At 40.4% G+C, this 15,615-nt stretch overlaps 2 protein-coding genes across 2 annotated transcripts; one reads left to right on the forward strand and one right to left on the reverse strand.

The window, feature by feature from the left end:
- Positions 1-9,862: 9,862 nt before the first annotated feature.
- On the forward strand, positions 9,863-12,446 carry cpo (carboxypeptidase O; the record flags this gene model as incomplete). The annotated part of the gene is made up of 8 exons (XM_080527307.1): positions 9,863-9,871; positions 9,992-10,093; positions 10,515-10,619; positions 10,800-10,916; positions 11,052-11,145; positions 11,359-11,561; positions 11,669-11,753; positions 12,178-12,446. The coding sequence occupies 8 exons, from the start codon at positions 9,863-9,865 to the stop codon at positions 12,444-12,446; spliced, it is 984 nt and encodes a 327-aa protein (XP_080383433.1).
- Positions 12,447-12,914: 468 nt separating this feature from the next.
- nudt15 (nudix (nucleoside diphosphate linked moiety X)-type motif 15) lies at positions 12,915-13,936 on the reverse strand. The gene is made up of 3 exons (XM_080525827.1): positions 13,636-13,936; positions 13,206-13,402; positions 12,915-13,053 (listed from the first exon to the last, which is right to left on the reverse strand). The coding sequence occupies exons 1-3, from the start codon at positions 13,788-13,790 to the stop codon at positions 12,929-12,931; spliced, it is 477 nt and encodes a 158-aa protein (XP_080381953.1). The 5' UTR covers positions 13,791-13,936; the 3' UTR covers positions 12,915-12,928.
- Positions 13,937-15,615: the final 1,679 nt, after the last annotated feature.

Here is a 15,615-nt window from a genome sequence, read left to right on the forward strand (position 1 = left end):
GGAATGGATTGGAATAGTTGGCTGTATTATGTGTGTGATTTGTCTTCTTGCACCACACTCAACAGTGCTTGGTTTATTAAATCCCTCAAGTTGTTTACCATCTCTCTTTCTCTCTCTCTCTCTCCACACCAAACAGAGTTAAACACAACCAGGCCAGGGCATGTGGCTGGATGTGTTGGTCCCCCCCCAGGGTGTGACGGAGGTGGTGGAGAGAAGATGAGACACAGAGGAGATGAGCTGTTTGACCACAACTCCCAGTGTGCTCTCTCTTGTTCTCTATTTCTCTGTGTTTCTCCCTCTCTCTCCCTCTTTGTTGTTCTCTAATTCTCTCTCTCTCTCTCTCTCTCTCTCTCTCTCTCTCTCTCTCTCTCTCGCTCAGCACTGTCATACTGTATATAAAGCTGGAGAACAAAATGGAAGTGTGATCAACCACAATACATTTTAGCAATAGGTCTGAGAGCTTTCGGTAGGGCCAAACAAGGAGACTATCATTATTGACCTGGATAAAAGCTCAAATAGAGGTTTGAATATGTTTCCTTCAAGTTGCATTGGTCTGCATACTACCTATGTTACATCCTGCTGTGCCATGCTCTGTTGTACTGAACTGCAATATGTATTTGTGTTCCATTGCAGTGGATGCACTACATGTTCTATGATGCTTTGTGTTCCTTTTGTGGTGGTTGGGCCCTGTGAGGTTAGATATAATCGGCCACCAAGCTCCTGGGAATGGAAAGGCTCTTTTAAACAACGAGGCTGTATAGTTCACAGTCTGGAGCGTGGCATGGAGAGATTACAGAATGACAGGATGTAACAGGAGGGTGAGATTAGAGTGGAGGCACCTGTATGTGTTTATGTTTGTGTGTGTGCGTGCGTGTTTGCGTGTGTGTGTGTGTGTGTGTGTGTGTGTGTGTGTGTTATTGGTGGCTGTGGAAAGCTAACTCTTTTGTGTGTGTATGTGTGTTTAGCATGCTGATATGAACTAGATAGTCTAGTCTAGACAATCTAGTGGCCACATTTTCCCGGCTTTCCCTGAGAGACAGAGAGAGATAGAAAGAGTGAACAAGAGCAGGCCCAGACTGGTGTATAATAGAGGAGTGTGGTGTGAGTACATTATTGTGTCTGAAGACCTCGGCCAGCAGGTGATAACATTGTGTGACTTACCGTCTCATACTCCTACTGTGCATGACAGAGTGCCAAGGAAAAACACACAGTCATCCGCTCGCCCGCCTGCACACACCCGCACAAACACACACACACACACACACACACACACACACACGGCCAGATTCCTCATACCAGCTGGCCCATAGCGAATTGCCTGGGCAGAATTGCCAATTGCCGAGTCTCACCCAGGGCTCCACATTCAGAACAGGTCTGGTCCATATAATACTTGCCGTTCCTGGATGTGCCACCACAAGACCAGATCTGGCTCACAATTGTCTGCTGACTGGGCTATAACGGTAAATATCCAGTACACATTCCACCCTGAACACTTCCCGTACACATACTGTATCACCCCCAAATGTACAACACCTGGGTTATGGATTTACTGTAACAGCTTTTGTGGAGTTCATTCCACCGTTTCCCAAATGGCCAGAAGATTGGATTACATTTCATAGTCATAACTTTTCACAAGCACTTAGGATCCTTCAACACAAACCATTACCCCCCAGGCGCATCGCAACCATTTTAGCCAGGAAGTCAAGTCAAGTCAAGTCACTTTTATTGGTCATATGCAGGACACAAGTGAGAAGTTCTTATCGCCAATTTCTCTCAAAGTAAATAAATTAAATATCAGCAATACACAATAAGATAAGTCGCAATACCAATACTACGTCAATACCAGTACAATACTGGCAGTAAGGCAGTATGGTGAATACACACAATAGTAGCGGTTATGGTAGTCAGTGTGTGTGTGTGTGTGTGTGTGTGTGTGTGTGTGTGTGTGTGTGTGTTATGTAACTCTAATGAGGCCCACACACGTTTTTGGTCAGTGACCAAATTGTCATAACACTGTGTCAATGGTTGAGAATTATTGAACATGTTGGAGAAAAAACATATGGTGGGTGTACTCTATGTCCTTCGTGCTATGCCAATGACTTTTGAGTTTTTTTGGCTGAAGTCCTACAGAGCCATTATGGAAATACTTCCCAGCCTAACGTAATGCGCCGGGAGGGAAACTGAAATGCATCGGCTGTTCAAGCTCTGAAAAGATTAACTTCCTTGACAAGAGAACACATCCCTGCTGATAATATTTTAGCATATCTGATGCTTCAAAGATGTCTCCTCTAGTGCTCGTTTGGGATCAGCGCTGTGTTCCTCAATTCTCAATTCAAAGTGTAATTGTTATGATAAGTAAATTGCATGAATCAGCACTGAAGGCACACAGTCGCAACACAGGCTACTCGGAAAAAAACGTGCATGCACAAACAATCTCAAGAGTGTGGTGTGCTGGTGGGAGCATGGGTTTGAATGCACCTACCAACCGTATGCAAAAAGGGGAGAAAAGGTACTGGATCATGGGCTGTAACCGACTGTCGTGGTTATTTCTATCTCAGTCTACAGTAGATGTGGAGAGTACACACACAACACACACACACACACACACACTGATACACGCACGCACATACGCACACACACATGCATGCACACACACACTCACACTCACACACAGACACACACACACACACCACCAGAAGGGCCCAGGGCAGACTGCTTGCAATGCAAAACTGTGTGCAATGTACATGCGTCAGTTACTAGAAGTGTATGCTTATGATTTCAGATTCACTTCTTCTTTCATTTCCCAATTTCAAATGACTTAATATTGACCTTGACGTATGCCAACTGTATCATGTATTATTTTAGTTAAGTTACCAAAGCTACCACACAAACACTGTTGTAGAAAATTGGTTCGAAGTTGGTTCAAAGTTCACTGTCTACAAGCTTGTGTCTGTCTGTGTCTGTCTGACCTGTCTGATGCATGCACGCAGGCATCCATGCACATACGCACACAGTTTACTTTGTGGGAATTTTGCAGACGATTAACAACATGACGTCGTGTATTCATTTTAAATAAGCAAAACAACTACATATCACAATCATTGCATGGAAACCCCTATATAAATATAAGCTTTAGTCAAAGTGCTAGAGAACACAAACAAACACACACACACACACACACACACACACACACACACACACACACACACCTCTCTTCCTCCCCTTCATTTACAGGAACATGTTTCCAACAATTCCTGAGAGAGAGAGAGAGAGAGAGAGAGAGAGAGAGAGAGAGAGAGAGAGAGAGAGAGAGAGAGAGAGAGAGAGAGAGAGAGAGAGAGAGAGAGAGAGAGAGAGAGAAAGATAGGGAGAAATGAGAGATAAATAAAGAAAAGATAGAGGTGGGGAGAAGAAGCCATATAGGTCACATATGCCCTCCCCCTTACCCATAGCCCTCGATGAAATATGAATTGGGACAGCCCTCCCCCTAAACGTGAACGCGCAAATCGAGCCATAGGGGTGAAAACGAAGGGCTAGGGGTGAATTGGGATTGGCCCTTTAAGCATCTGTATGTAAGCTAGGGGATGAACATCACAGGTCTGGTCTATCTCAGCAGCCTGCGCAATAACAAAACCTTCCGACCCCTCTGACAGAGTCTACATTACCACATAATGACATTTGGGATCCATTAAACATTTTCCTATGTTTTCAGATGTGGCAATTGACAATGATTAAAAAATCTGTCATTTATCTTTTCGTTTTGTGTTTTCATCTATCGTGGCTAGAATTTGGGGTTAATTTAGAGAGGGTACAACCGTAAACTAATCCCAGATCTGTGGGAAAAATGTACACCTAGCCCATACCACCTAAGCACTCCTGTAGATCCTGTAGATCTAAAATCAATGAAAAAATATCACATTGCTCAAAACCTATCCTCTAAGAAAGACGTGACTGGGAGAGGCAAGAGGTATATTTGGAATTCAGCTGGTGAGCTTGTTCACCAGCTGTGAGTCGCTCTTTAAAGCTGGCATTTACTACCCTCTACTGGTCAGGTATGGTAAATGCAGGGAGCAAAGGCATACGATTGATGTACCAATTCCATATCATTTGGATGAGATATTACTGTAATCTCTTTAGTGCTGCATCATTTAATTGGAACACAATATTAGTGTATAATTATGCTTTGTAAGGTGTTCTTGAGTGCTTTGAAAGGCGCCCATAAATAAAATGCATTATTATTATTATTATTATTATTATTATTATTATTATTATTATTATTATTATTATTATTATAATACATGCGTAATTAATCATTATCAATTGGGTTGTTTGATTTCAGCGATGCAACTGTATTACTGTCAATTGTTTCTCTCTTGATTCTCTCTCATTTCTCTTTCCATCCATTAAAAAGTGTTGTTATAAGGCCGCTTATTCAATGTGAGAAGTTCAAAACAAAATAAAACAAATACAGCAGTACTCGACTGTATTAAATGATGGTTGTTATTGTGCTATGTGTCATTTTGTGATCTAAACATTTTTCTTAGTATAGGAATTTCACCCTTGTGAAGTGTCTTTCAGCTCCAAAAACCGTGAAGTCAAGCAACACGTTTATTGTCCAAGAAAAAATATATTGTACTGTGTAATTAAAGGCAGCTCAATTACAAATACATGTTTGAGAGACACACACTTTATACAAGAGACCACAAAGACGGTGACATATAAGTGGGTGGTGGTTAATGCTAGCATTCCGTTCAAGTGACAGCAGTTTCACAGATGTCTTATTAATTGTTCCCATAGTGACTACAGACAGACTTATTTGGATAGCATCATCATTGATAAATGATGTTCTTACATAATCCCCTGAACCTTGATCCAAGGAAAAGCAATGGAGAAAAGCTTAAAGATAAGTTTTTCAAAATATGAAAGATGAAGTGAAGATGAAAAGACTGAAACTTTCCCCCCTGTATTTTTAAATGTTTGTAAAACAAAAATGGTTTTACCTCTTTGTGTGTGATTTGTTTTGTGTTTTTGTTGTTGTTGTTGTTGTTGTTGTTGTTGTTGTTGTTGTTGTTGTTGTTGAATATTTTACTCTAGAAGAATGGCTAAATAGTAAAGCAATAGTAATGTATGTAATGCTAAAAAGGGGTGGGGGACTATTTTACCAAATAAGAAGGGGAAACCACTCTCGATATCTCCTCTTTCATTGCCTCACACAACATCATTTCAACTCCTGCTTATTAATCATTCACACACAAGAGTGGTACCTTACTCAACCAATAAAAAAACAACATGTTGAAATGTTTTGACCATGGTGTAATACAGCAAGCAATGAGTTGTTAATCATTATCAATAATAATAATCATCATCATCATCATCATCATCATCAATCATTTACAATAATTAAATGTCCATTGTGTAAAAACCTTTGTTAATCTTCTAGTGTTCTTCATACTGTGACATGCAAACTGTGCATCTAAAGCCCCTGTATCTCAGATTTCATCAGTGATTTGAGTATTTATGACATTAGGCTGTAAAATGGTTATAGTTTTCCACCCTCTGTGAACTTTGATCTCTCTCCTTCCTCTTCTGTGAACTTTGATCTCTCTCCTTCCTCTTCTCTCTTTCCTTTCTGTGAACTTTGATCTCTCTCCTTCCTCTTCTCTCTTTCCTTTCCATCCGTGTTGCTCTGAACAACAAACAAGCATGCATACTTTCCACCACTACAAAACGATGCTGTACTGCCCTACTAGTGTAGGTTAAAAGAGTAAACCCCGATGACCTATGATCATCTAATTAAATAGTTTTTCCATTAAAGGTGCGATGGTTGAGATGATTATGTTTAATCAGGAGCAATCAAGGAATGTGATCCCATGAAAGAAATATTTCATTTACGAAAACCAAAAGCTCTTTGTATACAAACATGTCGCTACTGGCTAGGGGGTGTTCTAGGGGAGTTCTAGGGGTGTTCTAGGGAAGTTCTAGGGGTGTTCTAGGGGAGTTCTAGAGGATTGGACCACTGGTTGGTGGTGCTTCTATGTATGTATGTATGTATGTATGTTTTATGCATCTATGCTTTTTCTAAAATGTGTTTTCTTTTTCCTTTCCTAACACCAGGGGAGCCACCCCTCCTAAATTTCGTTGTTTGGTACCTGTACTGTAGCAATGACAAATAAAGTCCATTCCATTCCATTCCATTCCATTCCACATGGTCCACTTGACAGGGGCGAAATAGAATGGCAAAAATACAGGATGGAATGGCCTATTACAAATGACTTATCGTAGCCTGACCTACCGATCACTATTGATACAAATGTTTGTGTCTTCCCTAATGTCCCACCGCAGCTAATGTTAAGCCTCGTACATCCATTCCCACCTCGAGTTAGCAGGCCCCTTAAAATGCTCCTTTCAGGCTGTAAAGTCATTGGGTTCCTCCTTACTGCCTATCAAAGTGTTAAAGACATATACAGTGGGGGAAATAAGTATTTATATTTTGTCCAGTAAATGTATTTCCAATGAGCCTATTCAAGTGAAATTTGCATCAGAGCACTGTACATAGTTCCTTTTAGTTTGGTTGTCTTCATTGGGATTTACCGTACTGTGCTGTAACAAAATCATCTTAGTTGTTAAAATATGGAACAAATGAAGCAGGCTACAGTATACCAAAGCCTTGTGGGCATAGCGGTGGGTCTGCTCTGACCTTACAGGCTAGCAGCACTACAAACTTCTATTTAGGGGGGGGGGTTGTTGCCTGTTTCCAAAAAAGGTTTGACGGGGCGGGCAGATGACTCACCTCAATGACGTAATCAAAAGGACATATCTCTGATTATTATATTATACTACTAAAATAGGTAGGGGCTTACAAAATGTAATGAAAGCCATATTTTCCTCCACAAACAAATCCATGTTTGTTCTGATCATCAAGGTGTCCTTCAAGTGTAAAGGCCAATGCACACGGTGTGCGATTTTGTCGCACCACCGAATTCGATTCCATTGTTTTGAATGAGACCCAATGAGACAATGCACACGGCGTGCAATGCGTTATTGTCACACGACAACATTCGATTCTCCATTCACATTCATTCATTCATTGGTGTGAATTGAGAATCTAATGTTGTCGTGCGACAAAATCGTACGCCGTGTGCATTGGCCTTAAGGCTCCAGCTTCTCCCTCCTGAGTTCCATGTTGTACAACAGAAGAGTGTTCATAGTCTCCAAAGAGTAGCCTGAATTCTTCAACCTCCAGTTTTAGAATGTGATCTGAGAAAATATGTAATAGAAGTTTAAGGCTATGGACTTTTCTTCAAAGGTTTCATGAATGCAACAGTAGTGTTCATGCGATATCTCATTAAATATTAAATCCGGTTTCAAAACACCATCTGAGAAAAATATTAAATCTGATGTATCCACACACTTGCCAATGTCTATCAAGCCTTCTTCCTGGCTTGACTGCATTCTTAGTCTGTATTCTGAGGAATTCTGGATGTCTGCACTTTCTGTAAAGAAAAGGTTCTAAGGTTGTGTTTGTGTGACTTCCTTCCTTAGCCGTAACTGAACTTATGCACTAAGGTTAGTCTGGAATTGATATGTTTAGTGTTAGGGTATCCTGTAGTACACTATTCTCCTTTTCTATTCGTGTCTATCAGTGTAATATATCATTATACAGTATCACAATATTGTGAAACCAATGGCGCACTCAAAACTCAAACTGTCTCCTTTTCTCCAAAACAAAACAAAACAACAAAAGTAACAAGAAAAGTGTTCCTGAACCAAATACTTTAAGTCTGTTACCTTAAACAAGAGTTTATATCCAGTTACACGTAAGGATATATAGTACAACTAGAGACTTACAGTTTTTTACGATTGCTAACTCACCATGTTCAATACTGAAACCACAGTTTCACAACTCTTCATACAGTCAGCAGAGCAGAAACCCATGTGAACAAAACTGTGACTCTTTCTCTGTGATTTGTGCATTGCTTTCATACAGAATGCATTCAATGACTACGTTCTCCAAATGCCATAACACTTCTCTCATTCAAACTCCCCCACTTGCAAAATACTATGTATTTGCAACACATTTTTTCATTGCTAACATACTGTGTTCAAAACTCTGAAGAACACGTTCAAAACTGAATTATTTGGTGCAATTTTGCAGTAATCAATCATATTCCTATCATATATGACAGAAAGCTCGCAATAAACAGTTTTTTTGCACAGTGTTTGAGTGTGCAGATGCTGTTATTTTGCACTCTATTGATACTCTTCAGTTCCAGAACCTCAGCAAAGTCTGATAACGGATGAGCGGTGGTATTTTCACTATTTGCAGTAATCATATTGAAATGTCTAGAAAATATTAGCAGAATATATACAATGAAATGAAATAGACTAGATGCATTGCCAGGGAAGACATTAGATGTGACCAGATGCAGACCAGAGGGTGGACCAAAACCCTCAGGAGTGAGACATTTTTGGTGTGATTGCTGTTGTATTGTAGCCCTGGAATCTCTGTTTTTCTTTTTTATTTGAACTTTGCATCTTCCACTTTATTTTTCACTTTTCATTTTACACAAGTAAATGTAGTGTACTTTGAAGTAAATGTACCGTAACTTACTTTCTGCAAAGATACTGAAAAAAAAGGATAAAACATAGAATACGTAAAGGATAGAAGCAAAGGATAGAATAAAGGATAGAAGCAAATTGCGGCATTTCTGATTCATTCTTGTTGCCTAATACTTTACAGTTTTACAGTCAACTATTCTGTCTATGATTACTATACATCAAACCATTTTTATAATGAAATATTCATTCTTGTGAAAATCATTCAAACTATGTAATGCTCCCTGTTGTTAGTATTTTGTTAGTCAGAATGTTATGAATGACAGTGTATGCTTCTGAGTGAACATTGTTGACAGTGTGTGGTTGAACGAGCTTCTTTTGAGACATGAATGAAGTCATTGGCCAACATGAGTGTTACGAATGCAGACTGTATGAAGAGTTGTGAAACTGTGGTTTCAGTATTGAACATGGTGAGTTAGCAATCGTAAAAAAAACTGTAATACAGTGTATTTAAACAACATACTTTCAAAGGATGTTCATCTGTGAAGTACAGTATATATGGGATCCAATGGGATGAAGGAAAAGTAGCACACACTCCTTCTCAGTTTAACTCGCTTGCTTATACCCATCTGATTCCTTTCAGATCTATTATACTCACAAGTCACAAGAGGGTAGGAAGATAGTGGTTGTTTCGACTCTCGACACGTACAGGTAACACATTAACCTTTGAGTCACAGGAGTCAGAGATGATTATTTTCTCGTTATCAGATGGGAGCATATATAAAGTCCTGTGAAAAGTCCTAAAAGAACCATTTTGAGAGTGAGTTGTCAGAGATAGTTGTACTTACGATCTGTTGTTGAAGAAGAGAGAAACGTTGTTGATGATGCTGGTCTCAGTGGGCTTGGTTCTATTGGTGCTAGTTTTGCAGGGGGTTGAGGGGTCGAGGTACAGGTGAGTCTAATAGTGATAACTCCATAGAACTGGGATTGATAACAGTGTAGCAAGACTTTGCAATAGATTAGGTCGTAAATTAGGATCAGAAATATAATTGTGCTACAGATTTCTGTTTTTCAAGCATGTCAATTCAAGTTTAGATGGATTTAAGTCTCACTGTCAAATTCAAATCAGCAGTTTATGATCAAAGTTGTACATTGATGAAAATTATTTTATCATTTTCTTTTCGTCTCAGAACAAAATCTTGAAACTAAATGTTTGCCTTGGTGTATGTGTGTGCGTGTGTGTGTTGTAACTCATAGTGCTGTGCAACAGGCTGAGTGGAATTATGACTATTACAAGTACCACGACATGGCAGAGGTGAGATATACACAGACACAGACACACACACGCACACACACACACACACACACACACTCACACACACACACAATCCTTATTCTGCATACAGACAAATTAACACATTGCCTTTCCCCATAGATAACGTCATGGATGGATCAGATTGAGATAGACCACCCAGATGTTGTGTCTTCCAGAGTGTACGGCAAGACTTATGAGAACAGAGGCATCAGATTATTGAAGGTATTTCACCTCTCTCTACACTCTGTGGTTTGAGACAGTTTTACAAACACCTTCTACATACCAGACACGTTAACAAGACTGGATTGTGGTTGAGGTTCCCTGTCCCAGAGTATGCTCAAGACTACACTTACTGTCTCTTTAATACATGAATACAACCTGCTCACTAAGGAATGCACTTGTTTTTGATTCACTAATTTCTGTATTCACCTTCTACTGTAAGCATGGAGTTGTTGTTTTTTGCTGGTTTCTTTTTGGTTTCTTTTATTTCTTTTATTTTGTTATTATTTCTTTCTTACTTATCTTTCTTTCTTACAAATTATTGTTTATAGGATTTGTTAATTTTCTATTTGCACTTTACTGTATACAGGGCTCACTGAAAAAGAGACTCAAAAGGGATCTCCTGTTGCTTGTTGTTTTGCAGATCGGCCTGAGTTCTCCTGAGAAGAAGAAGGCTATCTGGATGGACTGTGGGATCCATGCCAGAGAATGGATCTCCCCTGCTTTCTGCCAGTACTTTGTTAAACAGGTGTGTGTGTGTGTGTGTGTGTGTGTGTGTGTGTGTGCGCGCGTGTGCGTGTGTGTGTGTGTGTCCATTACAATCTACAGTACTTCGTCAAGGACATGTTTGTGTGTTTGAGTGCTGCTGAATCAAGTGTACTGAACCATATAGTTTCTGAGAATCCTCATCCCTGTTTTTCACCAAAAGATCCTGGGAACCTATCTAAATGACCCCAAGATGAACGTGATGATGAAAAACCTTGATTTCTACATCACGCCTGTGCTGAACATGGACGGTTACGTCTACTCCTGGGTTGATAACACAGTGAGTATCAACTTCTACAACTGTTTGGATTATTGACCCCCCTTGGATTCAAATTGATTTGTGAGCCCAAATCAACTTTTTATAGTTTTATAGTTCCCATGTGGAGGGCAGGTCACAAAGTTCTTATCGTTCTAGACTCGACTATGGAGGAAGTCCAGATCGCCTGGACCAGCAGGAAACCCCTGCTATGGCACAGATCTCAATCGCAACTTTGATGCTAACTGGGGCAGTGAGTATTGTTTTACGGTAAATCAGTTAGTCTGTGGAAACAACAAACAATGGTATAAGAGCTATTTCATTGTGCAAAATGCAAAGTGTGTAACTGGTAACAAATAGGACTAATGCACACTTATACATACTCACACAGACACACACACACACACACAAACACACATGCATGCAAACATACACTCACTCTGCTGTTTTGTCTCGTTTTTGTCAGCGATTGGGGTGTCAACAGACCCCTGTTCTCAAACGTACGGTGGCTCCAAGGTTCTCTCGGAGTCTGAGGCCCAGGCGGTCACAACCTTTTTGGAGAAAATTAAGGACGACGTCCTCTGTTTCCTTACCATCCACTCCTACGGACAGCTGATCCTGTTACCCTACGGACACCCCAACTTCACAGCGTCCAACATTGCTGAACTTGTATGAAAAGAGACAGAGAAATGAATGAGTCATAGTAGACCATTGTATTGCTTTGTTGAACTCTGACATGAATGGCTAAAGGCTAACGCTAATAACTGGTTTCACAGAAGGAGGTGGGTTTGGCAGCAGCCAATGCCATAGAGGCTGTACATGGGATGAGGTACACCGTAGGGACCTCCCCAGAAGTTTTGTGTAAGTAGGCCAAATAATACTGGATGGCAAAATGGTTGTATTTGTATTTCAACCAAGGGGCTATAAAATGATTGAAGAAAAGGAACACCTGCTGGAATTCAATATCATAAAATAGCATTTTTTAAATGTCATGCCCAAATCATGACAAATTCTCTGAGATGGCTTAATGACTTGATTTAAATGAATTTGGCACTGATGATATTGGATATTAAATGTTTAATTTAGGGTCCAACCTTTTGGTTAGAAATGTGGTTAGTGATTCATGACAGTGTCCAGATAATCAGAACCAAAGCGTGAGTTGAAGTCTGTCCTTGTCCATAGACTCCTTTCAGGGTAAGGTACCAGATATGTGAATAAAGAAAAGTATTATTGTTATCATTATTCATTTAAAAATGAATCAAATGATATCTCTTTCTATCTTCAGATGCGAACTCGGGCTCGTCGCGTGACTGGGCCAGGATGATTGGCATCCCATTCTCCTTCACATTCGAGCTGAGGGACAATGGCACCTACGGCTTCAAGCTCCCTGAGGAGCAGATCCAGCCCACGTGCGAGGAGGCCTACGCCGGGGCAAAATCCATCATTACCTATGTCCACGATAAGAACATCGCGGCCACGTCAACGGCCGCGGCCACGGCAACACTGTGGATCGTACTTCTGGCAGCGAGTGTCACTAGCACCACCCTGCTGTGAGATGGGAGAACTGCAGTTGCCAGGGGCTAGGGCTGTGGGAGAATTTCAGTTGTTTCTCCTTATCTTCTCCCTTTCATTTTATTATTAGAAAGGCTCCATGTTTCCTCCATTCTGTTTAGTATTAGTCTACACTTGGGAGCGTGAGAGGTGGTTATAACCACTGGCTGCAGTGTCCATACACTGTAGGCTAATCTACTAAGTATAACGTTATTGATAAAACATACAGGGTAGTTGATGTATATTTTTGAATGAACATTTCAGTGATAAAAATATACTCTAAATTGTTTACATTTTCTGTCTCTATCACAACATGGTATACAGTACAGTCAGGTCTGGGTAGTAACGGAATACATGTAATCAATCGCATACGTCGCACACACGTGCACACACACACACACACACACACACACACACACACACACACACACACGACTGTTCTGCACCCCCTCCTTTGACAGTACAGAAAAAAACACAATTTTATTTCACTGGGCCATTGCCCCAGCTTTAGTGTCCCTGAACGGTTGGAAGCCCTGTTGCCTCAGGCAGGCCAGCGGCAGGAAGAGCTTCTCCTCTGGAGGTAACCGGTCCCACTGAGTCCATGCCCAACCTGGGGAAAAACACAACAATATAAGAACTCCACAACAAACATATAACATTCACATGTCAAAGAGAAAAAGCATTACCACTGCAAAGATTATCATTGGAATTAGCAACTATAGGTAACTGGGAAGAGAGAATGTTAAAGAGTTGCTTTCTCACTTTCGTTCTTCTCTGGCTCAAGGTTAACAGGCTCTGCAGGGTGGCTCCTGTCCAGTTCACCTTGCATGATAATAGTAACATAATGGTATTGTTCTTCAAGTCGAATGGAATTCACCACAGATGCAAAACAGACGTTTTTCAATCGCACTCCTGCCTCCTCCATCACTTCTCTGTGTGCACATTCTTCCCACGTCTCTCTGGAAATGAAAAGAAATCCAACAACTGGCAAACTTATCAAAGCCCATCACAAATAAATCATTTGTTTAGTCTCATATGGCAACAAAAACATAAATAATGGCTTTAGGTATGATAAAATACGTTATTCTCATTGAGGTAGTCTATTTAAAAGCCACAATTATAATGATGATGCAAGGTGCCTATTGTTAAAAGTGGGTTAAATGTAAACATAGGTTAGCTGTAGGCTACTTACCCAAATTCGAGGTGACCACCCGGTAGTTGAAAAGTTCCTTTCCCCATTTCACTCTTACGCTTGCCAAGGAGAATGCAGTTTGGGTTGGTCGTATCTGTGACCAGCACCCCGACTCCGACACCAGGGCGCTGCTTCTGATTGGGATTTTGGGTCATGGATCCTAACCTCGTAGTCTCTAAATCAGACTCTCCATTCAAACGGAGAGAGATCAAAATAATTCTGGGATCCAGAGAAAGCCTACAGAAAACGTCAGGAGAATTAAATACGACGGGTGGGAGAAGAATTTGTAAAACGTATCGACAGTATATTTTATCAAGGACCACGAGAGAATAGTAACTTATTGTAAGGTCTTAAACGGAGATGGCCCGGATAGAAACGCGGAAGAATTGTTTCCGGGCAAGGATTTTCACAATAAAAGTCAATAAAGGTTTTCACAAAAATCCTCATACATTTTCATGAGGACATCTTTCAACATATTGAAAAACAGTGCATTGGCCTCCCAAACCGAGTTATCATCCAGCAGTTAGATTAAGATGTAGTGCAAAGTCTTGTATGCAATAACAAGACAATCATATCAAAAGGGATATGGATATTGACTGGTGGATAGATGATTCACTTACTTCTTTTTAATGTAACCTTTATTTTACCAGGCGAGACAATTAAGAACAAAATTCTTATTTACAATGCCGGCCTGCCTCATAGGGGGAAAGGGGAGGAGGGCTGAAAGATAAAACATGTTAAAAACAAAGCACTTAAAACCACAATAAAATCGACAATTAAATGAGATGCCACAAAACAACAATACTTATTCAAAGTCGTTGTAAGTCGCTTTGGATAAAGGCGTCTGGGTCATGTTTTTAATACGGTGCCATTTGGACTTCATAACTAACAAATAAATTGTTGATTTATCTATATTTTAATGTTCTATTATATAAAGGACATATCTAGCTTGCTGAAAAACATAGTGGTCGAGCTCAGGCACTTACATTTTATTTTATTTAGAATACCCTCTGTAGTTGAATAGGGCGAGTGTCTCCAGAACAGAGTGGACACATAACAGGGTGGACACTAACAGGGTGGACATTTTGAGTTAAAGTTAGCCTTTAGCCTGCCTGTGTTAGCATAATGCCTAGAATGACCATGAATACTTGATGAGGAATCTAATTTGCACTAAATACTGAAAGTGAAAGTTCTGTCACAAAACGCCGTTACGTATCCTCACACATTTTTAAGTGGGTATACGGAAATCCTTGGCCTTTCCAAGGCCGTGCGCGCATAATTCATATGGTGGATTGATACCGTGAATGCAGGAGAGGCTGGTGGAGGCAGTGGGCGTGGCGTGGGTGAGCCCGTCCTCCGATGTCTCCCTCCACCGGCCTCCCCTGCGTGGATGTGGGATGGAGCTGCTGCTGCCCCGAGACCCTGGTCTTGGCTCAGGTGTTGTGTTTCGCCCACTTGTGGTTAAAGTTGGGATCTGCGAAGTTTGTTGATCCTAGAGCAATTGAGCCTTTTAGCCTTTTGAGTGAAAAGAAAGGAAACGTATGTTTCTGATGTCAAAGAGAGAAAGTTTTATTGTGGCTTATGAGAACGGCAGCTCTATGGGTGAAAAAAGACACATGACAGGGCCGCACAGTCTGTGTAATTAATGTAGTTGTTGATTTGATAAATTAATTGTTGTATTTAAATATGAAGTTATCCATATAATCAATAAATCAATACATATTCAAACTTGATAATCACTGTTGACGATGTAGCCATAACTGACTGGACCAGTGAACCATTTTTAGTTCTAATGATGCTAGTGGTGTCATAATTAGACGATGCAGGGATGCATTGTGACATTACGTGCCTAGATGCTTGGGTTCCGTTAAGACAGTTCTGTCTGTTTAGTTCTGAGAAAACAGCAACATGGTGAGATGGTTATCTTTTTCTGAGTAACATCTGATCTGGAATTTGAATATTTAATCTGTTTGAGGTAGA

The sequence above is a fragment of the Nansenia antarctica genome (genome assembly GCF_963989245.1).
Source record: "Nansenia antarctica genome assembly, chromosome: 3".
NCBI classification, from domain to species: Eukaryota; Metazoa; Chordata; class Actinopteri; order Argentiniformes; family Microstomatidae; genus Nansenia; species Nansenia antarctica.

What these genes read in the sequence shown, in the direction of transcription:
- nudt15 (XM_080525827.1), bottom strand. Translation starts at nt 13,790, where the DNA reads ATGACCCAAAATCCCAATCAGAAGCAGCGCCCTGGTGTCGGAGTCGGG. An exon ending in GGTGGTCACCTCGAATTTGG is followed by an intron (nt 13,403 to 13,635) that starts GTAAGTAGCCTA and finishes TTTCATTTCCAG; the next exon opens with AGAGACGTGGGAAGAATGTG. An exon ending in TGAGCCAGAGAAGAACGAAA is followed by an intron (nt 13,054 to 13,205) that starts GTGAGAAAGCAA and finishes GTTTTTCCCCAG; the next exon opens with GTTGGGCATGGACTCAGTGG.